The sequence below is a fragment of the Oryza brachyantha genome, chromosome 4 (genome assembly GCF_000231095.2).
Source record: "Oryza brachyantha chromosome 4, ObraRS2, whole genome shotgun sequence".
Lineage (NCBI taxonomy): Eukaryota > Viridiplantae > Streptophyta > Magnoliopsida > Poales > Poaceae > Oryza > Oryza brachyantha.
This window is the reverse complement of record NC_023166.2, coordinates 7,414,927-7,442,055: the sequence shown is the minus strand read 5'-3', so window position 1 is coordinate 7,442,055 and position 27,129 is coordinate 7,414,927. Positions and strand designations below refer to the sequence as shown.

At 37.3% G+C, this 27,129-nt stretch overlaps 2 protein-coding genes across 2 annotated transcripts; one reads left to right on the top strand and one right to left on the bottom strand.

Moving 5' to 3' along the window:
- Positions 1–1,909: 1,909 nt before the first annotated feature.
- Positions 1,910–8,890, bottom strand: LOC102702087 (tau-cadinol synthase-like). The gene is made up of 7 exons (XM_006652119.3): positions 8,722–8,890; positions 6,503–6,769; positions 5,413–5,791; positions 4,903–5,121; positions 4,685–4,820; positions 2,621–2,866; positions 1,910–2,200 (listed from the first exon to the last, which is right to left on the bottom strand). The coding sequence occupies exons 1-7, from the start codon at positions 8,852–8,854 to the stop codon at positions 1,910–1,912; spliced, it is 1,671 nt and encodes a 556-aa protein (XP_006652182.2). The 5' UTR covers positions 8,855–8,890.
- A 4,994-nt stretch (positions 8,891–13,884) lies between these two features.
- LOC102701810 (prolyl 4-hydroxylase 1) lies at positions 13,885–22,617 on the top strand. Its single transcript, XM_006652118.3, has 11 exons — positions 13,885–14,207; positions 15,540–15,587; positions 15,889–15,941; positions 16,949–17,014; positions 17,230–17,304; positions 18,028–18,102; positions 19,526–19,596; positions 19,681–19,732; positions 20,243–20,332; positions 21,340–21,432; positions 21,929–22,617. The coding sequence occupies exons 1-11, from the start codon at positions 14,135–14,137 to the stop codon at positions 22,034–22,036; spliced, it is 804 nt and encodes a 267-aa protein (XP_006652181.1). The 5' UTR covers positions 13,885–14,134; the 3' UTR covers positions 22,037–22,617.
- Positions 22,618–27,129: the final 4,512 nt, after the last annotated feature.

Sequence of the window (27,129 nt, the reverse complement as noted above, 5' to 3'; positions counted from 1 at the left end):
ACACATTATACAATATCACTTTTCTTCATCGCTTCAGCCAAGCGACACGAGTGTGCACAAATATCATTTAAACTAAACATTTAAGAAATTGTATATAGTTAGAATTTTAAAAATTTAACTAAATCTTGTTTTTAATGATAAATGTTATCGGCGAAAAAGAGTACTTGTCCTGCCTCTAGCGATCGACAGACCCCAGCCTCTCTTCAACAAGACATTTGGATGCTAGGCTACCTGGCGTGGGAACTCGGAGGAACATAGGAATACCTAGGCTGTATTCCTAGGCTGTGTTCAGCACACCATCTTATTTATCCAGATTCTCTTATTTTTTACATGCACGTTTCCTGACTGTTAAGCAGTGTGGTTTTTGTAAAAAAATTCTATAGGAACGTTGCTTTTAAAAATAATATTAATCTATTTTTAATTCTTGTAATTAATAATTAATTAATCATGTACTAATCTATTACTACGTTTTTCACGCTGGATACCTTATCCCCTACCGAACGTGGCCCTACTCATAGCTCTAAAAGATCACCAAGGAATCCTTGGATGTGTTATATTAAAAGAAAATTGTTGCTATGGGCAGGAGCTGGTGACCTCATATAGGCACCTCTCCTCGGCCAGTTGGGCGGCCTCTTTCTCCTGATGTTTTTTTGCCTCATCTTGGATCGATCGAGACATTACAAAGATCTCTCATGAGGGAATGAAGCTCTCCGTGCTACTGTAACTGTTCGATGCATCGAATTTTATGGTCGGTTGCCCGTTAAAGTCTGACCCAAGTGGTTCGGATCCCTCTCTGGTGGCTATATCTCTGTGGATTGAGACCCAAATTGGATCTTCTCCTTGGGTGGCATTGAGGTGCTAGGCTTGAATCAGCACACTTTCTCTCCTGACTTGGTAGATTCCGAATCCATGAAGGAAAGTGCACCATACTCATCAGCCTGAAGTTGAATGGCACCGAACTTGAAGGTTTGCCCTAGGGCAAACTTGACCTTTATGATTTTTGAGCTAGGATCCATTGAAACCGAAGAATTCCTCACTGCACCCCTACTTGATGTGGCAACTGTCGACAATTGAGATCGGCAGTAATACTATGGGGGTGGCAAGAGAGGAGAAGAAATCAATGGTTGCAGTAGACAAGGGATTACTCAGTTTAAAACTCTCAAAATAAGATAATATCCTATTTTTTTGTTGAGATTGTATCTCAGTATGGGAAAATAGATCGCAACAAAAGGTTGAACAATGTAATAAGCATTGCCCCCTCAAGGATCCCCTGTTGCCCCCTTATATACCGAGGGACAGATAAACCTAATCTAACAAGACTAAGCCTATCTAACCTATATACGATCAGTTACAATAATCTAGATATAGAACCCGGATCCTTACCATATGCCTAATCAACACAACTTGATATTCTATCTTTACATTTTTCTTAATAACTTGAGACTCTCTTTCCTATATAGATAAGTTCAGTACACGATATATTGTATACCCAGGTATCCCACGGAGGTGATTGCCTAGAAACATACACATGGTGGATGGGGTGCAAGTTTGTTGGGTACAATAGCAGAGAAGTTAAGGTAACACTTGCAACCAAAGACACGAAGTTGTGTGTAGGGTGGGTGGGTACCGTAAAGAGTGAAGAAGGGTGTACGGCGATCAAGGGTTTTCTCGAATTTCTTAAAATTTGACACATCTTGTCTTACTTTTTGATAGTAAGTTTTTTTTTTGTCTTTTCTGGCTTATAGTGGGTTGGTTAACCATTTTTCCCAAACTCCAATTGTGTGGACAACTTGTATGTGGCATTCTATCCAAACAAATAGTTATGAAAAATTCTGAAATAATTATGCAATATAGATTATTGTAATACATACCGCACAATAAATGGATAGATAAAACAATATAGAGGGTCTTACATAGAAACGGGATTGACAAAGAGGCTCCTAACAATCTCATGTAGATATGAGGAGAATGTGTATGCGTCCTTCCTCTCATCATAAAAGAACATTATTGGGACAGCAAAGTTCACAACTCGTTGCACCACGGGGAGAAGCTCGTGATGCTCATAACGGGCCTGGTTCAGGGTTCTCCATTCATCTTCTATTAGCGAATAGAGCTTGCTGAAAGCGACCTCACTTGTGACCTGGTTCTTGGTCATGTAGCATTCCACACTGCTAGAGATATCCCCTTTGTTCTTGCCACGCTGCACACATATGAAATATAAATTTGTAGCATTGCCGATCACTCTAAACCCATCATGTAACGATGTACTCCATCTGACTTTTATTATTTGACGCAGTTATCTATTGTATCTATATTTGACCATTTGTCTTATTAAATTTTTGTGCAAATATGTAAAGTTATAAGTCATGCTTAAAGTAATTTTAGTATAAATCAAATTATAATAAAATAATTAATAATTATGTAAACTTTTATAAATAAGATGAATGGTCAAACTCGGAATGAATTGTGCATAGTCTTGTGTTGGTCACTATGTGTTTTTCCGATATTTTTTAAGAAACATGAATTTGTACGGTTATTGTGAAAAATAACATGTAGAATAATGACGTATGAATTTAAAGCTCATATTTAATAAGGACGCGTTGAATTAATTAAATTGTACCTTAAACGCAGCAATGTCATTGATGAAGCGCAATATTTTTGCGCATGCTATTATTGCAGTACCGCTTGATGCCCACTCAAATGCTTCTTTTGTTACTGCATCACCTCGACCAATCGTAGTAGACACACATATTGGCTGCACTCCACTAGTCTTAGTAGACAAAGCCACCTGCTCTTGAAAGCTTGGCACGTGATTCTGATGTAACCATTCAGCTTCTTGGAGATAATAATGGGATAGCTTTTGGAACTGCATAGTACAGGAAAATAACCACAAATTCAGCAGTGGCCACAATGTTGTTATTCTGGCATACTACCTTGATTTTTATTTTAACTCAAAAGAACATGGTTAACATTTCTAAAGTTGATCACAAATTGTTTTCTTAAAAATAAAACTAAAATGGAAATTATACCTTCATATTTGTTATTCTGCCATTTATAATATAAAAAAATTATCATCATATCTATCGTACAGTGCACCAATTGATTTGATTCGTTCTTTAAATCCAACAGCAAAAATCATCTTTGTAAGATAGGACGATTAGGATGGACTCCAACTCTCCTTATGCATGCTTTCCATATATTAGAGACTTTGTAAATTAAAATTATCTTACCAATTATATAGTTTCCATATGCTAGAAATTATCTTTCTAGTTAGAAACGAGTCAAACACTTTCAATATATTAGAGGATTTATATAAATATAAATATATGACCTTTTCAATAATAAAAGTTTCTATAAATATAATATGAGAATTAAAGTTCAATCATAACATCGGCACAACATGCACAGTTTCACAAGCCGACACGAAACACCATTAGAACACTAACAACAATACCAATACATTGAAGTTCATGTTAAACATCATGCCACATTTGTGCTAAATATATTTTTGATCAAGACTCTAGACCACTCTTGTTAGACGCCCAAATAGTCAAATCACTAATAATAATATCAGAGATAAATCTCTGGTAATTAGGAATGAGTATTTGAGATTATAGAAATATTTTGTTTACACTTTCTTTTTGTGTGAAATAAGTAAATTCTTTGATCTGCCAAATGATGCATCACCAGTGAATATTTTTTATCATTGAAAGATATGTGCACCTCCTGATAATAATGAACCGGAAACACAACTAATTGAAACATCATTAGTAATTTCATGTTGTTAAAAATTATTATATATTTTTTAAAACTAAAACGAACTTGTGTGATAAATATTTTTTAGGTATTATATTATAACTTAATATTTCCTTTAAATAACTTCTTATGTAATATAACAAGACATAATTGAATTTTTTTCTAAAGTCACACAAAATTTAGACTTTATATTATGTGTTATGAGTTGCAAAGTTATTTTTGTTTATTTGATATATATGAACATCAAAAAAATTTCATTTATTATAATAAGACGGAAAGTAGTATGGATGCAATTCATGTTGGTATAAAACAACTTTCATTAAATTTAGCTTTACAGAGATTAAATTTTATGTTAATATTATATAATACAAATAAATTATTTAATTAAAATTATGCTTGCAACATGTGAACGTGATAGTGTAGTGATTCTGAAATTAGTGTACAAATTTGTTCTTGCAATGTTTCTAAAATTAGTGCATAAACTTGGTCTTGCCAGTTCTAGAAGTACCGTTCAAACTTTAGAACTTGTAATTGCAATGTGCGACAACCTATAATTAATTATGCAAAGCTATACTAGTCACTATTAACTGGTGGTTTACTGTTATTTTATCGGTGTTTGTTTAAATAATCAAATTAATAAATCCTCGATAGACAAACAACTTTGAATTTTTGGGTTATATGATTGCATTTAAAGGAATTTTTGATATATTATTTGTATTACTAAATTGAACAGCTGCGTTAGCACATGTATATTACTACTCTTATGTAAAGTTATGAAACATAATATTCAAGTTTGAAAAATTAAATGAAGGTTGTACAACAAAGTCAATAACATGAAACTGTTGTATAATATCCTTAAGATAGATGTGTAAAAATACAATAGTAGTGCCAACATAGATGTGTAAAAATATACATGAAACTGTTGTACCTCTTTTTTAGCATAAACAACTCGGTCCTTCTCATTAACCGACACCTGATTCTCAAAATCCTTGAAATTATTCAACAATTTAATGTAGAACTTTTTCAAGTACTGAGGTAGCAGAGGAATAGCACTCTCATCCCATCTATGGAATGAAAATGGTTAGTTTGCATTAGAACTAGTCAAGAGTAGCATATATAAAGTGGTGTAACACATACTAAGCCAACCTTTGTATGGCTTCATTTAGCTTCCGGCATTCTTGAATGGTGGCATGGGCATCATACGTGTCATCCATTATGGTTATTAATGCAAACATCTTGGCACAAATTATCCGGGTGACTGACAAGCCTTCCTCATAGAACATCATGTACGTCCATGTGTAGTTCTCTACCATACGATCTCTGAGGTAGCTTAGCCCAATATATCCATAAGGATCTTTCCACCACCTAAAATAATAAAAAGTATTTTCAGTGCATGTTTATACAATATCCTTAAGATATATGATGACCGTTATACTTAGGAGGGGTGGACTCAGGCCTAGGGCAACTATGGCTGGAGCCCTAGGCTAGGTCCATCGTCCCGTTAAAATTATGTAAAGTTATCATAGCATGATAAGATCAATGAGGAAATAACATATACTTATCGAACATATACATTAATAATATTATATGTGTGAATGCAAGAAGCTTATAATTATTTAGTTCATTGATAGATATGTTTCCAAGAGGGACACATACTCTGAAATAGCTTTCAGCTCCTTCAAATGGACCCCCTGAAGGAGGTTAAAATCTAATTTTGCGAGATCCAAAAGAATCGGAATATGCGCTTCCTCTTGTTCATATTCCAAGAAATAACACAATGCCTCTGCTCTTTTGTAGGCCCTTGGTAGTGGAAAGTGAAGGGCACGCTTGACCTGATCAACTAAAGGTAGTTTAAGGCTATTTTCCTGCATCATTGATTTTAGATGGTGCCTAGAAAAAGATATGGCTTCTTCGAGTTCTGGCTCATCGTGAGTAAGAAGGTAAGCTGCATTGTATAGACTTAATAAACCCCTTGGTTCATTAGCTAATTCACTGATGAACCTCCCATCGTCACCCTTGAACCTGTTAAATGCATCTGCAATACATAAAATGTTTAGTTTGTGAATAATTAATTCAATTCTGGATTTTTTTGAATACATACCCTTTTCTTATACAGAAGAAATATTTCTTTTCTTAACCACTTATATTTCTTTTGTTTTGATGTTTGATTAGTACTCAGACAAATAAGGGCACAATTGCACTGTAAACAAATACATGTTAGCTTGATAAACCCATATGACTCGATAAAAAATTGCAAAGTACAAAAAAAACATGGATTAATTGCTAAAATAGTTGAATAAGGCAAATTGAAGTCCGTAGGTAGATGTATAAAATTTTTCCTACCTACAACCATCAAATATAACTGAAAGTTTAGATTACCAAATGACGAAACCCAACATGTGTTTGTTATATCAACTTTATAGATCGATATATTGACATATGTTTATACAAAGCTATAAAAACTAAAGAGAGAATCTAAGGGATGATGCCATTGACAATCTAACAAATATTATTGATGAATATGAGTGGTACAAAATATCATCATACAAATGATTTTGTTTAAGAAATGATATCACATTTATTGTGCTCTTCACTTTTTTAAACCCCAATATATGTCCCATAGTATTAATGTTTTGCCCCCTACTTTACCAAATTCTAATACAATAATTGCTCAACAAATAAAATCTTTGTGATACAAATGAGAATAGTTAAAAAGTAAATCATTTTAAGATGTAGAGAGTACTACCTGAAGACACCCATAGGCCATGCTCCCTAAGCAGGCGAAACCAAAGAGCAACCTCATGGAGACTAGAGCTAGTAAATTCACTTTTGTGTATGTCGCTTAGTGTGCAGCTTATCTCGTCATCAAAGAGGTGGCCAATTCCTAAGCGTTGGATTGCATCTACTAGGTTCATTCTCTCAACCACATCATCTGAATTCCAAAACATCGTGCGAATATTTTCTTTCAGCTTATTGGCCCTCTGTCTCATCCATTCCTGTGATCTCTGCAATGCTTTGGATTATATCGTTTGTTAGAATCAACCAAAAGGGACAGTGTGTATATACATGCGCATGATTAATAAATAGTCATAAACTCTTCGGATAATAAAATTATAACAACAAACTTAGCTCTCCTTGGATGGGCTCATCCTCGATCGGCCTGTGCATGCATGTGGGCTTGAATAAAATTACGGAATTGCTATCTGTCATGTGACAGAATTTTGAGCATGTTTTCTTTCAAATTCATGAACTTTGGATATGCTTTAAGATTTGTGTTGATAGTTTAGGCTCCCCCGGCCCATGTATTTATCATAGTGGGTTGTTATTTGGGCTTTTTTTGGGCTTATTTTTCGAGTTGGCTTTATATTTTTTTACTGCATCAACACTTTATACTGACCCAATTTTTTGCCGTTGGGTTTTGAAACCTGTAGGTTGTAACTTGATTTGGTGGATTCGGCTATTTACTACCGGGGCTCACGTATTATTATTGCTTTAAATTTTGCATGTTGCTACACATGGGAGGGAGAGCTACTGCAATTATGCTAGGCCTAGCTTTATCTCTTGCATGGTACTTTGTCAGCTTTCATTTATGTAATATTCATTAATGTTAGTTGTCATTTAAGATATACAAAATCATACATTTTCACTAATGTCCCATTTATCTTTTTTTTCACTTTTGGTTATACAATGTCCAATTTTAGTGCTATGGCTTTATTTTTATTTTTATGTAATTCCATTGAATTTATTATGTAATTACATTACATTTTTGAAAAAATTACAACTGTCTGAATTACGTAATTACTATAATGCTCCACTGTAACTATTAATAATTTGAAGTATAGAACTAGAATTAGTGAATTCAATATAAACAAACTTGTAAAATAGTAACAAGTAGTTTATAAATAGATATAACATAATTACTTTACATATTTTCATATTGGAAATTTTATATGTAAATGCAGTAATTCTCATCCGTAACTACTTATTTGCCAAATAAAGAGAAACTATTTTGTAGTAAAATACATGACAGTTATGTAAATCATCTACTAATAAACAGATATATGTGGGCCTTTTTTTGTTAAGTATGGGCCTTTTGTGTTCTCTATGTTGAATTTTTATAGGCCTTGATTTGGGCTTTCAGGATCTGTTAGCCCATTATTTGTTTGTTTTGTTATTTTATGTTAGATGGAGATCGTGTGGTAGTAGAATCTGACATTTTTGATACATATTTTCAGTCATATTTGGTATAGGCAGACAAAAAAATATCGCCTCGCACATATGGATGAGTTAGGACATGTTTAAAGACAAAGCCTACTATTAACTCTTACCTCTTTTATTATCCACTGTCAGCCATACTAACTCATTTTATAAATATATATATAAAGATATAGTCAGTTATGATTTCTTCATTAATACTACAAAATATATTTTAATTACTCTTATTTCCTTTTAATCTACAACGTGCAACAAAATTTTCATAAATAAATGCCAAGAGCAGACTCTAAGCTGTTGTCATGCATAACAACCATTTCACTCTTTCCTTACCTGGCAATCGTATTTACTTATATGTAGCAATAGAGAGAGTCAGCTAATAATTATCATTGTACATGCCCTTATGATTTTGGCTTTATCCAAACAAGGCCATTAGCGAGGATTCCTATTGATCCTCTTCCATAATAGACCATATGCGTAAAACTAAAACTAATCTGGTAGAAATAGTAACAGCAAACAATTACGTATTTTCTCTATCTTTTTTATTTGATGTGCATATATATGGCCATTTGTATTACTAAAAATATTAAATTTGCAAAATTATAAATCATACATAGAGTATATCAAATTAATAATTCCACAACTTTTTTTAAATAAAGCAAATGATCAAACATATATCTAAAATTCAAAAGTCAACTGCAATATTTTTTTTTTAAAAAAAAGAGACACTAGACTATATTCATGCCTGCGGCTGTGGTGGTGTGTGATGGATAAAAAAGTCTCCCCAAACCGAGCCCTCAAAACCGAGAGCCTTCTCAGGAGCAGCACCGTTGGAAGCAAGGTCCTGGGACACCCGGACCAACGGCCTCCAAGCGATCTTCACCATGCTGCCACCTCCAGGTACATGGCAGCAGGTAGGAGGCCCATGGGCCACAAGGCTTGCTCCACCCAACCTGGTAGTCGTATGCATCATCTGGTAGATCAGGGATACTCTATTTCTGCATGTGTTTTAGTGTATATATCTCGGCATCCGGCCTGGCCTTCTTTATACAGGTGTTCGTGAAAAAGAAAGTCTTTTCGTGTCACCTCGGACATTGAACGGGTTGTCTGAAGACCGCGAGACGAATCGTTTGACCCTAATTAATCTGGCATTAGCACATTTTTATGGGTTACTGTAGCACTTATGGCTAATTATGAACTAATTAGCCTCAAAATATTCGTCTCGTGATTCTCACTTAACTGTGCAATTAGTTTTTTCATCTATATTTAATACATCATTTAGATGTCCAAACATTCGATACATGTTTGTGTGAAAAAAAAATGCATTTGGTCCAAAATATCAACAACTCTGTCCGCACGCATGCACAGGGTGACACTGGTCAATGACGTCGCCACACCCCTCTTGTGGTCTGGAAGGTACGATAGCAGTGATACGATTTTTGTAAAAGTATTTTGTCATTTTTGGTTTTTAAAACTTGAAGACCACTGCTACATATTTGGGCCTTGTTTGGTTCCTAAAATCTTTTTCCAAAAACAATACATCAAATTTTTGACATCTAAATATAAATATAAATGAACCAAACAAAAAACTAATTGCACAGTTATGGAAGAAATCTTGAGACGAATCTTTTAAGCCTAATTAGTCCATGATTAGCCATAAATGCTACATTAACCAACATGTACTAATGACGGATTAATTAGGCTCAAAAGATTCGTCTCCCGGTTCCTAGGCTAACCGTGACATTCGTTTTTTCATTCGTGTCCAAAAAACCCTTTCGACATCCGGTCAAATATTTGACATGACACCTTCTAAAAATTTTCTCAATCTAAACACCGCATGATCTACGTACACAGCCTCTGTTTCCAATATCGTAGGGAAACGCCACTTATGATAGGAGACATTGCTAGGTGAGCTATTTAAACTAGCCGCCTGCATATTCGTCTTTATATATGACCTCAAACTAACTCATCAATAACTTATTATTTCTATGTCCGAATATTTTTGTCTCATCTGTCACGGTCAAAGAAGGGTCCGCCTAGGAGTCAGGTGACTGAAACCTTTGAAGATTTCAGTCAATTTTCTTTGTGGTGTTGGATACTATCTAGAACAAAAATAGTCAAAAAGACGTGTGTGGGCTTCCTACCACGTACCCCTTCTTCCTCCTGATCTTTGGGCTTAGTTTAGGTGGGACTAATCTCATGTCATATCGGATATTTGGATACTAATATTAAACGTAGACTGATAAAAAAACTAATTTTATAAATAAGACCTAATCTGCGAGACAAATTTTTTAAGCCTAATTAATCCATAATTAGTAAATGTTTATTGTAGCATCACATAGGCTAATCATGGATTAATTAGGCTCATTAGATTCGTCTGATGAATTAGTCTAAGATTATGGATGAGTTTTATTAATAGTTTACGTTTATTTATAATAACTGTCCAAACATTCGATATGACTAGAGACTAAACTTTAGTCCCCATAAACAAACACCCAGCATGATGTAGTTGGACCGAGCGTCTTCTTACTCAAGCCAAACCGGACGTCCGATGTGATTAGTATGGTGATCAGGAAAAACGTTGATGATCAAAGGAAGAAAACAAAAGGAGCACTTAGATCTGGAGCAAAAAAAATTGCGTTAGGATTAACATGAAAAACAAATAGCACAAAAGTCATCGGGGCAAAAATATTTTAATTGGTTAATAGATGAGGAATAACGAGATCCGGTTGCAAAAATAAGTCTAGAAAATCAGCACATCTATAAACATTCCACGAAAAAAACTACAGAACAACACGTGAACAGCAAAAAAAGTCCTCCTAGGAGTCAAGTGACTGAAATTTTCGAAGATTTCAGTCAATTTTCTTCGTGGTGTTGGATCTTTACCTAGAACAAAAAGACGTGCGTGGCCTTCTTACCACGTACCCCTTCTTCCTCCTGATCTTTGGGCTCAGGGGGCTGTTTAGTTCCAAAAATTCTGACCCAAAAACATCACATCTAATCTTTGGACATCTAAATAGGATATTAAACATAGACAAAATGAAAAACTAATTACACAGTTATATGAGAAATCGTGAGACGAATCTTTTGAGCCTAATGAATATGTGATTAGCCATAAGTGCTACAGTAACCAACATGTGCTAATGGCGGATTAATTAGGCTCAAAAAATTCGTCTCACGGTTTACAGGCCAGTCGTGACATTTATTTTTTCATTCATGTCCGAAAACCCCTTCGAACATCCGGTTAAACGTCTGATGTGATCTTTCTCCAAAAATTTTTGCCATCTAAACATGGCCTTAGTTTAGATGGGGCTAAACTTTTTAGCCCCATGTCACATCGGATGTTTGACACTAATTTGAAGTATTAAACATAGACTAACAAAAAAACTATTTTCATAAATAAGAGCTAATCCGCGAGACGAATTTTTTGAGCCTAATTAATCCATAATTAGAAAATCTTTACTGTAGCATCACATATGCTAATCATGGATTAAATATGCTCATTAGATTCGTCTGGCGAATTAGTCCAAAATTATGGATGAGTTTTATTAATAGTTTACGTTTACTATTTATAATAAATATTCAAATATTCGATGTGACTAGGGACACGCAGTATTTTGGACTTTTATAGCTAAAAGTTAGATGTAGTTGGACTGAGCGTCTTCTTACTCAAGCCAAACCGGACGTCCTATGGTGATCTGGAAAAAAGTGGATGATCAAAGGAAGAAAACAAAAGGAGCACGTAGATCTGGAGAAAAAAATTGCGTTAGGATTAACATGAAAAACAAATAGCACAAAAGTCATTGGGGCAAAAAAAAAATTATGATAGATGAGGAATAACGAGATCCGGTTGCAAAAATAAATCTAGAAAATCAGCACATTTATAAAAATTCCACGAAAATAAACTACAGAACAACACGTGGACAGAAAAAAAGTGTCCGAGCACATTCCATTTGCTGTTGCAGTAGCACCAGGGCGCATAAAAAATGTTTAGATTTTTGCTCACACAAAATAAACTATGGTTACACTTAATTTATGGCGAAGTTGCATATTGGTTATACTGAAGTTGCTTATTTTCATATTATGTAACTATATATGTTACCCTCTGTGCAATTTTAGCATACACATTATGCAATTTTAGTTTGACAGATAGTTAAAAGAAAAAGACATCAAATAGGTAAAAAATAGAAAAATTTAGATCAAAATAAAGAATTGTTGGGAGAAAAATGCAAAATTTAGGATTGACGTAGTCCAGTTGTGAAAAATCCAGAAAAATAGGATATTCGTAAAAAGGCCACTAAAAATAAAAAGTACATAGTTAGTTGTACTTTATTTATACTAAAGTTGTGTTTCCCTCATGCTAAAATTGCATGTTTTTAATAATGCAGATATTTACTAAGGTTTGAGCAACTTCATTCTACACATTGTACAAGTGTAAGCTGACTAATCGATTAGTAAAGGAGGCAAATTGACAATTTAAATATCGATGATTTTTGTTTTAAGCCTCAAAGCGGACAGGCCTTGAGCAAAAAGGGCCCGATAGGCCAGCACAGGAGGAAGAAGGGGTACGTGGTAGGAAGCCCACACAGGTCTTTTTGACTTGACTGAAATCTTCAAAATTTGAGTCACCTGACTCCTAGACGGACTCATAGTATAGACCCTAGGGGGTGTTTAGATTGAGAAAATTTTTTGGAAGAGTTATCATGTTAAATATTTGACCGAATGTTGGAAGGGGTTTTCGGACACGAATGAAAAAACGAATTTCACGGCTAGCCTAGAAACCGTGAGACGAATCTTTTGAGCTTAATTAATCCATCATTAGCACATGTTGGTTACTGTAGCACTTATGACTAATTATGGACTAATTAGGATCAAAGATTCGTCGCAACATTTCTTCCGTAACTGTGCAATTAGTTTTTTTCCATCTATGTTTAATGCTTTATTTAGGTGTCCAAAAATTCGATGTGATGTTTTTGAAAAAATTTTTGTGAACTAAACAAGGCCTTAAAGAAAATCGAACGGTATCAAATTCTTTGTACTAAACTAATTACGAGCGCAATAAACCAACAAAAAAGTCAATGTTACACCCTACCCACGTGGTGCATGAGTTGACCGGCGTGCGTGCGTGCACCGGCTTTGCCGGAGCGCTTCGCTCCAGGAAGAAACGGGTGTACATCCCTCACCGTACGCCGCCACCTCACGTGCACGCGCGGCCTCGGCCGGCACGATCACCTCCACCACCGACCGCATCCCCCTTCCGTCGTACAGCTGATGCAGAACGCGCAGCGCCGTCGACGCGTCGGCGTGCTCCTCCTCGTCTCGTCCTCCGGCAAGCCGCCGCGGCGACAGGCGGTTCGCTGCGTCGGCCGCCGCCGTTGGGCTTCTCCGGCCTGTGGCCGCCGTTGTTCCGGCCGAATATCGCCGCTGCCGCCGCCGCCCACGCCGTGGCGTAGATGCGATCGTCGGCCATCGGTGGCCGTCACGTGGCGAGTGGAGAGTAAGCGACCGTATGCATCCAGGGATTTTTTAAGCCCTTGTTCTCATATTGGATATTTAATGTTAATCAAGAGCATGAAATATAGACTGATAATAAAATAAATTGTATAAATAAAAAATATTTCATTAGACAAATTTTTTAAATCTATTTAAGCCACGAGTAGCAAATATTTAGTGTAGCATCATATTAGACTAGGCTTAATAGTTTCATCTCGTGAGATAGTCCAAAATATAAGATAAATTTTATTAGTAGTCTATATTTAATACTTGTCTAAATATCCGATGGGACGTAGACTTAAAAGAAAATGCCCTAATTGGTCATCATTAATTAATGAGCTGCTTTTTATTATAAATAAAATAAAATGAAAGGCGTTGTTGACTTGGGCTGACGCGGACCCGAGTCGTCTGGGGGCGAGAGATAAAAAGGCCGAGGCGACCGACGGGCCGCGACCCGACTCCGGCGTGGTCGCCTCCGCCGCCGCGACGACGACCAGGGCCCCCGAGATTCGCCGGGAGTTCTCGCCCCGACCCCCAGAAATAGTGAAACCGGCGGCGCGCGCGGGCTCGGGTCTCGTCTTCTCCTCGTGTTTCTCCCATTCTCCGTCTACCGGCAGGCAGTAGCACGGCAAGGCGGGGGGAGGCGACGGGGGCGGTGGGGGTGAGGGTGGGGATGGGGATGGCGCGGTCGCGGGCGCAGCGGTTGCTGCCGCTGCTCACCTTCGTCACCCTCGGCATGATACTAGGTGCGTGCGTCTCTATCTCCTCCCCCGTCGGCGTCGGCTAAGCTCGGAACCGCTCGTCTCGATTTGGGATCGGGGCGGTTTCGTCGCCGTGTTGTTCCGCTTTTTTGTTTGATGTTGAGTTGGGTCGGCGCGAGGGGTTCAGCTCCGTGATTCCGTTGGCCGGCCGGCTGCTACTTGCTGCTGAATCTGGCGCCCTGGAGACAGCCGGATTGGCCATGAATCATGAGCGCGGGGAAAACTAGCTCTAAACAATTTGCAGTTCCTGCGGCTACGTTGGGGCGCCGGGTTGTTTGAATTGCTGTAATGCTATGAAGCAAGGCTAGTTTTTGGCCATTTTGCATCGATGGCGCCCCAGTGTGTGTTGGCTGCTGGTCCCGAACGCATTGCTGTGCGCTCGTGAGCACAATTGAAAGCTACTAGGTCTGTCCCAAAATTGCACTTAGCCTTCTAGTTCAGTTTGAACTAAAAGAGACCACTTATAACTGAACTAGAAGGCCACACTTATTTTGGGATTGGGGGGAGTACCTAAGTTAGAGCTTACATGCTGCATGCCGTAACTCAAAATGTGGGTGGTCAAGAAATTATTCTGTACATATTCAGATGTTGAAAGACTTTTGGTATTGGTTTATCCAAATCAGCGCAATGTGTCCTAGCAAATTCAAGTAAACATTATCACGGGGAAACATGTGTGGTGTGGTGGTGGATCATGGGTGCATGACTCCACCTACCAGGGTTCAAATCTTGCCGCTTGTTTCCGTCTCTTTGAGCATGTGTTAGGGGGCACATTCGAGGGTGTGAGTTTCGAGGGTGTGAGTGTGGTGTTACGTGTGTAGTGGTGTGTGCGCGTGTAAGTAATCGCAAAAAAGGTAAACATTATCAGATTGAAATTATGAATATGTTGTTTCATTTAGGCCCCGTTCGGCAAGGCAGCTTAGATATCTAGTTCCCCTTTCCCGAACTGCTAAACGGTGTATTTTTTGCAAAAAAATTCTATAGGAAAGTTGCTTTAAAAAATCATATTAATTTATTTTATATTTTTTTAATAATTAATAATTAATTAATCATGTACTAATCTATTACTACTTTTTTGCGCCGGATAACTTAACCCCTCTCTTCCACCAGCCAAACGCGGCCTTAGTTCTACCTGATCTGGACGAAATATGACAACTATTGGGTCATTGACCATAATTTATTTTTGATTTTGCTCCATTTCAGTTTTTCTACAAATGTTGGCTCTTCACCTCAACTAACATCCCCATTTGTTTCACACAGATTTATGTGTTGCCTCAATAACATAATTTTCTCATCTTTCTTTGTTCTACACAATTTCAGGCTCTTTGCTTCAGTTAGCATTTTTCCGCCGGCTAGATGATCACTCCCGTATGTCTATCCTCCCTATTATTTGTTGCATTCTCACAATATATGCGAGCCTTCTCCTCGTACTTCCAATATAATTGGAACTGTCTTTTACTTGTCTTCTGTGTCATTGTCATTCTTTTTACTGCTCGGTCCATGTCAAATTAAATACTTTTTAATCCCAGCAATTCAATTGAGCATAGGGCTGCATACCTGCATCTGAGTAAATCATGTTCAACAAAGCCATCAACTACATGCTTTACAGTTTTACTCCTCTGTCCTCAGTGATTGTGTGTAACCAAGCATGAGGTTTTCTAAATGGCAGATGTGAACCATTTGGAAAATGATCCAGAGGCAGCTCTTCTTCGTCTAGGATTGGTATGCAGTGCTACTTTTTAAAGGCTTAAGTTCTAAGTTGTATATATATACCCCCCTTTTATGTAAATTAACAATTCTAATTGGGTTAAGTTTTTGTAATCTGTAGTAAACAGATTAGTTAATCATTACCTATCATGGACACTGTCAACTCAGAAATTTATTTTTGTCACATACATCAGATAAATTTGGGGATTTGAAATTAGTATTCAAGTTTGATAAATTAAAACACAGTGGAAAGCTAGTCTTAGCTTTTTTTTTTACTTTGTTATATATTTTATCTGCTTTGTGCATGTGACTAGAAAAAAATTAACTTGATTAATCCCTATGCCAATATGTATTAAAAAATTGATTTTCTTATGTGCACAAAAGTATGCCACTACATTTTGATAACTCTCAATACTGTGTTGTGTGCTATGAAGATTAAGTGGATTCTGATCATATTCCATGGTATGATGGTAAAAAGAAAAAATTATCTATCAAATATGCAAAAAGGCCAACAAGTTTATTAGCACATAATTATGAAGTGAACTATGGATATGGGTTCTTAGAATTTTCTTTTATCAACATAATAGATGTAAATTTTTAGTTACTGATAAAAATAGCATATATCTTTAGATGTTAATGTAGATGTACAATCTTTAAATCTTTTCTCTTGAGAAGGGTTTAGCTCGAGATGTTGCAATTTTTTCAAACCTTTAGTCTGATGAAGGGTTTAAAATATACTGAAATTGTATCTTTTTCAGATTATGGAAGAACATTTTCCGGCTATAAGAAGAATTAAAATTTATGTTGTTCTTTGTTGAAATATTGTATCTTTCTTGACCAATGAGCATCCAGTTATGATATGTTTTTTGTTATTAGGTTCACTTTGTATGGGCGATTAGGCATGTTAGTTTTGACCTTACGTAGTCTTCTTTGGCAACTTAATCTGTAGCAGACTCAAACACAAATAATCAAATTACAGGTCAAATCTCGATAGCATTAATACTCTTGTTTATAATGTGTAGGTGAAGCCTGAAGTCATCAGCTGGACACCTCGGATAATTGTCTTCCATAACTTTCTTAGCTCTGAGGTTCGACCCTGTATCTTTTGGTTTGGTGTTAGCTAACTATGTCTCCTCAACTCTTATATTTGGTGATTGAGGCATGCTTTCCTTGTATTTCATATATCAAAAGAAAAACTGTAATTCCAAGTCCTTAACATTACAAACATAAACTGCCAATCTGGTGGACAATGGACAATAGGCAAAATAATTGTTGCTGAGTTCACTTCTGCTAATCTTTGTAGGAGTGTGATTATCTCAGAGCAATTGCTAGACCAAGACTACAGATTTCCACTGTGGTGGATGTTGCAACAGGAAAGGTACATGTTTTGCCTTCTGCTCCCTCCATTCCAAAATGGAGCTACCTAGGGCTTGTCCAGATTCATAGTACTAGGTAGTGTCGCATCCAGTACTAGGTAGCTACATTTTGGGACGAAGCACGAGGGAGTACTTCATAGTTTGTGTCATTCTCTCTGTATCTCAATGTTGGGAAGTTAATTTTTTAATAGAAGTTGGCAGATTTACAAAGTTCAGGGCATAGTTGCCAATGTGAAGGCATGCTTCCTTTTTTATTTCTAATTCTTGTCGTATAACTTGTACTCTTCTGTCCCAACAAAAAAAACATTTTACTCTTCCCCACCTCAGTGCACAGAAATAGGCAATAAGACAAACATGAGGGCAATATTTAACTCAGTCTGTTTGTTAACATGAGTAGGATTATTTTACTTGCAAAATTGGAAGCCTCTGGATTCCTGTTAGCATTCCTCTCAAGTTTGAGGCAAAAGAAAATAGTTTGCGCATTAATACGATATTTGTTTTTCATACAGAGGAAATGAAAGTTTTATTTCTCTTTCGTGTCATGCTCTCCTCTATGAAAGCATTCGTAATGTTTATTAAAGATTATTACGCTACTTGATTGTTTCTGAGGATTTTGTTGTTGATTGATCTGTTGGCTTTTTTGTACTTCTCCATTCCTGTGACCTGACAACTTTTTTCCTATCTTTTAATATTGGGAAATTTATTTCCATTGTTTTGTGAAACAGGGTGTTAAAAGTAATGTACGTACAAGTTCTGGTATGTTTGTCAATTCTGAAGAAAGAAAGTTTCCGGTCATTCAGGTTGGTTCATCATGCCCAACTCTAGGTTCTTACTCCTTACCACTTATTCTTAATGTGATATTCTCCCTTGAATCTATGAAGAAATTAACCAAGTATCTTAGGTTATGTATGTGCTGCAACAATTTGCTTTTTGTGACATGTCAGTTTGTGTGAAATAACATGATTTTAGCATTTTTCTGTTCGTTATTTATTTTGGTTGTCAAGCTGCCATCATGTGACACAGATGAATAAAAACATATTTTTGTTGTGTGGGTAGTATCAAGACATGTTATGTTCATAAGTTAGGCATAGAAATGGGATTCTCATCTGTTCCCTAAATTGACTGCATTTTTTAATTAAAAGATAGCAATATACAAAATGGTGCACACCTAGATCTCCATTTAACTACTTATCCTTTTCTTTTATTTGTTAGGTACTTAGGTCAAAAGAAGATGATGAACGTATGGCATATCCATCGCTCCTAATTTTAGATTCAAACTAAGGTACTAATACATCTTATTAGAAATTGAACCAAAATTTGATAATTTGAGATTATTTATTGTTTGTTGATTGGAGTGTTGACATAAAAGAGAACCATGGTTATAGGATGTAACGTTATGTAAAACTAACCTTTTATACCAATCAAAAACTATGCCAATAGAACTTGTAGCTTCTGTTGATGGTCTGCCAAAGATACCAGCAATAGCACAGGGCATATATTTAGAAATATTTTTGGTGGCAGATAATACACTGATACCTGACATATATATGGATCACCCAGTTTCCTTTTATGTCATGGTACTTCTAATATAAAATGCAGCTTGTGTTTCTTATACTACTTCTGTTTCATAATGTATGATGTTTAACTTTTTTGGTTGCAACATTTGATCATTCATCTTATTCAAAAATTTAGTATAAATATAAAAAATGACAAGTCATTCTTAAAGTTCTTTTGATAATAAAGCAAGTCACAAGCAAAATAAATGATATTTTTATAATTTTTTGAATAAGACAAATGATCAAACATTGTAAATAAAAAAGTCAAACATTTTACATTACGAAATGGAGAGAGTAGCATATATTACCTTTTGCTTTATGCTCCCTATCGATCTTCCTAGTTCGCCAATGTTAATTATGTAGCATAATCTGTAAAATCTGACAAATTCCCTGACTCCTGCAATACAGAAGTAGATAGCACGTACTTAACTTATATTTCCGGGTTTATCCTGGCATTATATTAGAATCTTATAACGCCATACTAATGCACCATTTGGTTTTGCTGACACTGTTACCTAATTAATTATGCATTGTCAAATTATCCAACTATGCATTATCCATTGGTTAGTATTGTCCTCATCACACATTTGACTGAAATTAGTGGGTTTTAACGTGAGTAGTTGAATACTTCATCTTCTACCACTAATATTTTCTTTGCTTTCTCCAGGCTATAGAGAAGAGGATTTCTGTATACTCTCAGATACCTGAAGAAAATGGGGAACTCATCCAAGTATTGCGGTACTAGTATAGCTGACAGTGTTTTCCTGTAGTTCTTTACTTGACTATTAATCAATCATTTGAGGCTTACTTCAAGTACTGCAGGTATGAACCAAGTCAGTATTACAGGCCACATCATGATTACTTTTCGGACACTGTAAGTAGAATTCCTTGTTTATGCTATAAAGAGCTAGAGCTTCCTTTGGCATATTAGACTAGTCATTTATGTAATGTTTAACTAAGGAAAAGGCCTTCTTTTGCTCTTCCATCTCTTTCTGGAGAAGATGAAGGCAGAATTTTCTTTTTTGAACCATCATGCGAAGTCAGCTCATATGCCAATAGCCTCGTCAAGCAACGGCGAAACCTAGCCTTACCGTGTCTACTCATTAGATTATACTTGAATTTTGAAACTTTATTTTACAGTTGATTTTGTTGTTAGCTTTAAGCTGCTAACAATACATTTATAAAAGTTTTACCCATAAATTATTTGCTTCATTTTTTCATGTTTTGATTTAATGAGTTTTGACATTTAGAAGACAAAAAAATGGTTTGGAATTTAGGGTTGATTGGTGCAAACTATATTCTGAAACGAGCTGATGGGCTATGAGTGCAATTTCCATTTAACTAACAATGCAAATCAATAAAACCATCAATATATAATCTGCAGTTTAACATCAAACGTGGGGGCCAGCGAGTTGCAACAATGTTGATGTATTTGACTGATGGTGTTGAAGGGGGTGAAACCCATTTTCCTCAGGTTAGTTGAAATATCTGACATAGTTTCCTACTATATCAATAGCTCTGTACATGTTTCTTCTGTTTCATCTTTACTTACAATAGTTCTTTCCTACTTCCTAGTTATTTATTAGCATAAACTGTGATCCAAGTGCCACTCTTTGCTGTGCAGTCTTTTTGTTTCCATGATTCGCATATTACAATGTGTACAAATATTGAAACAAGTTATCAACATGTATTTGTTGTCTATACAAACCATGTGATACTAGTGTACTATTGGCTATCACTGTTAACTGTGGCTGGTTCTGAAATTTTTTTCCTGGCTTACCAAACATGTGGCTGGTTTACCAAACCATTTGATACTAGTGTATGCTTATCACTGTGAGTGTGAACTGTGGCTGGTTCCGAGTTTTTTTTCCTGGCTTACCAGACCAGTTGCTGGTTTACCAAACCGTTTGATACTAGTATACTATTGGTTATCACTGTGAACTGTGGCTGGTTCCGATTTTGTCTTTCCTGGCTTACCAAATCAGCATCCTTTTTAGACACACTCCTAGGGCGTATCTGTACCTGCAGAAATTTTTTCGTACTTTAAGGGGGAACAATCGAACTTGCAGGAGGGATTGATAGCGTAGATTGCAACTAGATCTCTGTGCTGTCCTATAACTGGGATAACTGCATTTGTAGCGTATGATCCAATCCTAAGAACAACTCCATATGGAACTAGATCGAGTGATTGATCTGCCAGATATTCAAGGCTCATGAGTTCAATCATCTGTGAACCTCATTTTTAGGTGAATAGCCCTTTTACTATCCTTATGCTATTCCTTTTTCCCTATTTATGTATGTTCCTCTAATACATGGCATGAACATATCATGTGATGAGCCCATTTATGCATCTTCTCTCTAATGCATGACATGAACCTAACATGTGATGAATTTGCTTCATCTATCTTTGTTTTTCTTTAATATTACATGTTTTTTTAACAAACCGTAGGCCTGATATCCTGCAATTCTCCCCTCTTCCAGGCAGGAGATGGTGAATGTAGCTGTGGCGGGAAGATGGTCAAAGGACTGTGTGTCAAGCCAAACAAAGGAGATGCCGTGCTATTTTGGAGCATGGTGTGTTATTAGAAGTTTTTTTATTTTTTAAACTTTTTTAACAAATAATTTTATTACTAAACCTTTGACAAAAATATTTTCAGCATCTAAACCTTTTGGCCACGCCACTAACATTGGCGTGGTGAAACAGCTTGCCACGCTATTGTTGGTGGCGTGGCAGCATTATCTTGCCACGATAGCGTGGCAAAACTGTCACGCCATTCTACGCCGATTTGGCGGCGTGGCAGCGTTGTCTTGCCACGCCACCCACACTGACGTGGCCAAAATGTTTAGTTTTGGAAAAATTTTGCCCGGAGGTTTAGTAATAAAATTATTTGTTAAAAAGGTTTAAAAAATAAAAAAATTTTCGTGTTATTAACTGTTTGAGATAAAGCATCCAGAGAAGCATGAAGAAAACATATTTCATTATCAATAGATACAGTTAGTTTATTAAATTATCGTTGTTCCCTTAGTCATTGATTTCATCTGCTACCATGCTAATTTCTGTTTATTTCAGGGGCTCAATGGTGAGACAGACCCAAACAGCATTCACAGTGGGTGCCCTGTTCTGGAAGGGGAGAAATGGTCAGCTACGAAATGGATGAGGCAAAAAGATTTTGTTTGACCGAAAGATGTTGCAGAGAATGATGGCTCTAATCTTAGGCTATGCAGATATGGGAACTATATTCTTTATAATACATATAATGAAACATTTCAGGAATCTTGCAATCATATGAAAGTGCAATAACGTCAGGTTCACATTTCCCTTTTTATTGGGCAACTAAACTACTGCACACCTATGCTACTGTGCATCTCTACAGAAAGGTTAAGGTGGTCATAATACATACCTTCAGGCCTCAGCCTACAGACAGTGTTAGTTGGGACAAACAATGGAAGGGCAAAAACGATATAATTTTAAAAATTCATAAAATGTACATTTTTATGGCGATGGAAACTGGCTGGATTTTGGGGGAAAAAAAAAGGAAGTTTAGAGACGTGGTCGTCACGCAAAATGGATGTGCTATTTTCACTTCCAACCTTGTTGCAGTCGAGTAAAGGAAGTACCAAGCTGACAACCCTGTTGGTACACGAACCAAAAAGAAGATAATTAGTTGAAATTTTGCAGGAATATCATATAAATAGGTTTATCTGAAATTGAGAAAATTCTCTTAGCTCCAAAGTGTCATGTGTGCACAACTCCATGTATCAATATGAAGGGGACACTTGTTTAAATATAATAATGAAATAGTGTGGAATGTGACCATGTAAGATGTCCCTAGACCTTGCGCTAAGGACATCCAGCTTCGTTCGATCCTGCGAAGGCGCTGCCTTTTCTGCGAACGGAGATGGCACATCCTTCTCTGATGAGGAGCGGATGGAATCTATTGTTACTATAAAAAACGGTTTTCGCAGGCAACTCCCTCATCTAATTATATAGTCGGGTTGAGGAACCTTGGCAAATTTTTTCCCTCGCCCCAGGGACTGCGGGGTGTTCCTTCGATTTTCCAGTGGCCTCCCTGCAACCTTTCTTGCAAATGATGTGTAGGCCCTACGATTATAAAATTTAGAATGTTATTAAAAACACTTTTTTGGAATTTCTGTTGAACTGAAAAATGCTTTAGCTTGTAAAATTCATAACTAAATCACTATCTATGTGACTATGTATATAGTACAACCATGTATATGTGTTAGTATGGGATAACTTTTTTTTAAAAAAAACATTGCATTAGGGATGCTGATATAGTAAAAAATATTCTTAGTTGATGGTTTATAGGAGCCACTCATGTGAAGTCTGGGTGATTGAGTTCGAACACCCCAGCTCACCGTCTCAGCATATCCAATACAGCAAATGGTGCCTCGTGGTTTGCTTCTTCACGGTGTCAGCTTGGTAGGCCAACCATCGTGGCAATGTGAAGCATCTAGACTTAAGCACGGATTGTCACTCACCGAGCTCATGAAAGGTTGGATCTAGACAGTGGATTGATTTCCTCACGCTTAGTGAAAGGAAAAATTCCTTGCGTATACTTTTAAACTGAGCCAATTCTTTACATACACCTCAAAAATACCCGATTCCTCATATACCCTTGAAACTTTATTTCGAACCCTTACGTACTCCTCCCATAAGGTATCCTTTAATTTGGTGTTAGTTTGCTTTGAAATATCCACTGTGCCACTGAGAATGGACCATATGAATTTGAGTGCATAGTTGGTCAACCCTACCCGATCTTGCCAATGTGGCATGGCCATGTGTCCACCACGTCAGACCAGGTGGGCCTGACTGTGCCACCACTCCTTGGCCGGACACATCTATCAGGCCGGCTCGTCTTGGGCCATGCCATCGTTCGTGGGCCAGACCGCTTGGATCAGCCCATGCAACCCGTCCTGAGCAAGATATCGACCTCCTTTGGAGTCTGATTTAACTCTCTAGAGCCAAGGAGCTCTCTCTTACCCTCCATCAAAAGTAATAAGTTGGAAAAAGTCCATAAATTTATAACCTTTTCGTTCTTTCACCGGAATACCAGAAATGTATACATCTAAACTTGTAAAATCCGTGTAAAAAAGGTCCTCAGTAGTATTGACTCAATTTTTTTACTGGTTTTACTGATACAGTGTCCAGTCAGTACTACATATCAGGTTATATATTTTTTTTCTTCCCTTCTCTTTGTTCCTCTCCTCTCTCTTCTTCCTCTCTTCTCCGATTCTCTCCCGTCTGGGACTTCGCCTTCTGCCTCCCTTCGATCACCGGCTACTGGGTGTTCGGCAGCCATGTCCAGTCCAACGTCCTCAAAAGCCTCATGCCGGACTCCGGCCTGGCCCTCGCCCTGACATGACTGCTCCGCCTCACCGTCCTCCTCCAGCTCCTCGCGTACAAGATCATGGAGAAGAGCTCCGTGGATGCGACGCGGGAGAAGTTCTCGCGCCGGAACGTGCTGCATCTGCGGACGCTCTACCTCGCCCTCTGCACGTTCATGGCGGCCGTGGTGCCCTTCTTCGACGACATCGTCGGCGTGGTCGGGGCGGTTGGGTTCATCCCGCTCGACTTACTGGTTCAATATATCGGTATCATGATTTATTTCAGGGGGCACCGAAATTCCGAAATTTTGGAATTATTTTAGAAATTTTGAATGAAATTTTCAAACAAAATTTGATTTCAATTGAATTTTTATCGACTTTTCTAAAAATTTAATTTTAAATTAATAATCCATCAACTTCCTAAATCAAAGGTAACAATAAACAACATTTGAATTCATAAAGTGCATTAAAAAATATGAAAATATATATTATAATAGTCCAACCGAAATTTTCCTCCGAAATTCATTAGCTATCGGGACCTACCAATAGACCTGAAATTTCGGAAATTTCGGTCCGAAATTTTGAACCATATTAGTCTTAGTCCTCCCTGTCCTTATATACAATATATCGCGCTTGCACCGCTAAGGCGGTCGGAAAAAAAATTCAGTGCAGGACGGCTGCAAACTCCATGCTATGCATACCCATTCTAGCTCGATGGATGTCACGTGGACTAGAAAAGCATCCAACTACGCACACCGCTTGGCTTCTTCATATGCAAACTTTGCCTCCTGTGTATGCAAACTTTCAGGGCTCGGCTTCTTTCTTCTCGGCTCAGCCCCCAGCTCGGCTCAGAAGCATAAGGAAACCAATCACGTGAAAAGATCGCAGCTAGAGAAAAGGTACAGTTCGTCTTCCTTCTTTGCATCATCGCCAAATCATATCGTTAGGGATGCCGTCGCCGCCGTCGTACAATGTTCCCGCCGCCGCTCCCGCAGCCACCACCAGCAAGGTAGGAGGACACGAGGAGAGAAGGATGCAACCATTGGGCTTGTGGTTCCCTCTTCTATGGTGTTGCCTTCATATGCCCTACTATGTGGGCTTGCACATGTGGATGATGAAGTTGTTGGTGATCATGTAGCTGATGGTGAGCAGAGAACACAAGTACGGTTGCATGGTTATTTGATTAATTGTACGTCTTTTCTTCTTTCACCACCGGATAGTACTATTGATTTGTGACCATGTGACAGGCTACAGAAAACTTTGAGTTGATTAGCATAGAAGTAGACTTTGTCACCACTATTGATGCAAATGCTCATGGCGATGCAAACAAATTAGCGACCTCTCATTGACTTGTGGAGAGCGAGATCTTTAGGGTCGATGATTATAATTTTTGTTGTTTAGGAGAATTGTTTGTTCGAGCTAATTTTTACTCAAAGACCCAATATTTAGAATTGAAATTCATATTAGGTATATTTTGGTAATGTTGTATTAAAATTTACATGGCCAAGTTAGGCTCCATGTGGTATGACCAGTTCGATATTTGTACTATTATGTTCACTTTAAATTATAGGATATTTCGGTCATCTTTGTATTCATATCGATGCTAATGAATCTGGATATATATGTAAAATATATTGATCCATACATAAATGTAGGTAGGAGTAAAATATTTTATAAGATGGAATGGGGAGGAGCTATTAACCGAAGCCGGCATGCTGACATCTATCTTTTATAGCTGTGCTCTTCACCTCATAATCAATACATTTTGGTTGTTTGTCTGGGGACACAGATGGGTTAGATAACAGGGGGTAATTGGAGTTCAGTAAACGAGGGCAGTCATAATCAGGACGAAGACAAGGATGGAAGGAACCAAAGGGAGTAGACACGATCAATAAGGGTAGTTATAATCAGGATTAAGGCAAGAAAGAAATTGAAGCAGACGGCCCATAAAAGGGACAAGGATACATTGGCACCAGCACTTTGCATCCCAAAGGCAACCAACGGCCTTTAGTTTGACACCAAACCTCTCTCCCACAATCGTCTTCTTCTATGGCATAATCCTCACTTCCTAGTTCAAAGGCGTGCCTAGACTGTTCGAACTGAATCTATCTACATGTACCAATATTGATCGGATACTTTCTTAAGAGCTTCAGCATTAACAAGAAAGATCTGATGGTTGATTATGTATATTATCTAATCAAGTCGACGACACAAGTTATGTTAAATATCGTGGGCCTTTTCCAAAAAGCCAGCTAATTGATGTGTTTAAAGCCTCTACTGGATGATTAAAGAACTTGCGCCAAATTATGAGCCTCTATCAGATATAGATGGCCAGATGGCCGCCCACAACCGGGCCCATGCCGAAATTCATTGCGCTGGCACGGCTCGATCAACACGCCGGGCTATGTTGTGCCAGCCCACAGGTTGTACCGATAGCCCAGGCACAACCCAATAACACTCGGACCATGTCTAGCCGGCCCAAAGGCATGATGGCCCACCGTGCCTATTCAGTATATAAGTCTATATTTTATCCCTCACTTCTTTGGGTTGTATGAATAAGTATATTTTTTATCCCTCTTCTTTAGGTCGTGTCTTGTATGGCTAGAATAGCTCTGTTTTACGTACTCTTCTTTTTGGCAAAACCTTATAGGACTAATTTAAGTCTATTTTAGGTACCTTAATTTTTATATATTACAAAGCAAAAGCATGACAAACCCCTAGATCACTGGATGTACATAATTTATATTATATACATAAGTTACTATAGTTACTTTTCTAATATAATTCCCATAGATGAAAAGAAACATAACCGATAGTTGATATAGTTATTTTTCTTGCAAACTATACACAAAAAATAAGAAATAAGGTATAAAATCTGGAACAGCAGCAACAAACCTCAAAACCACGTCCATTTGCTCTTTGATA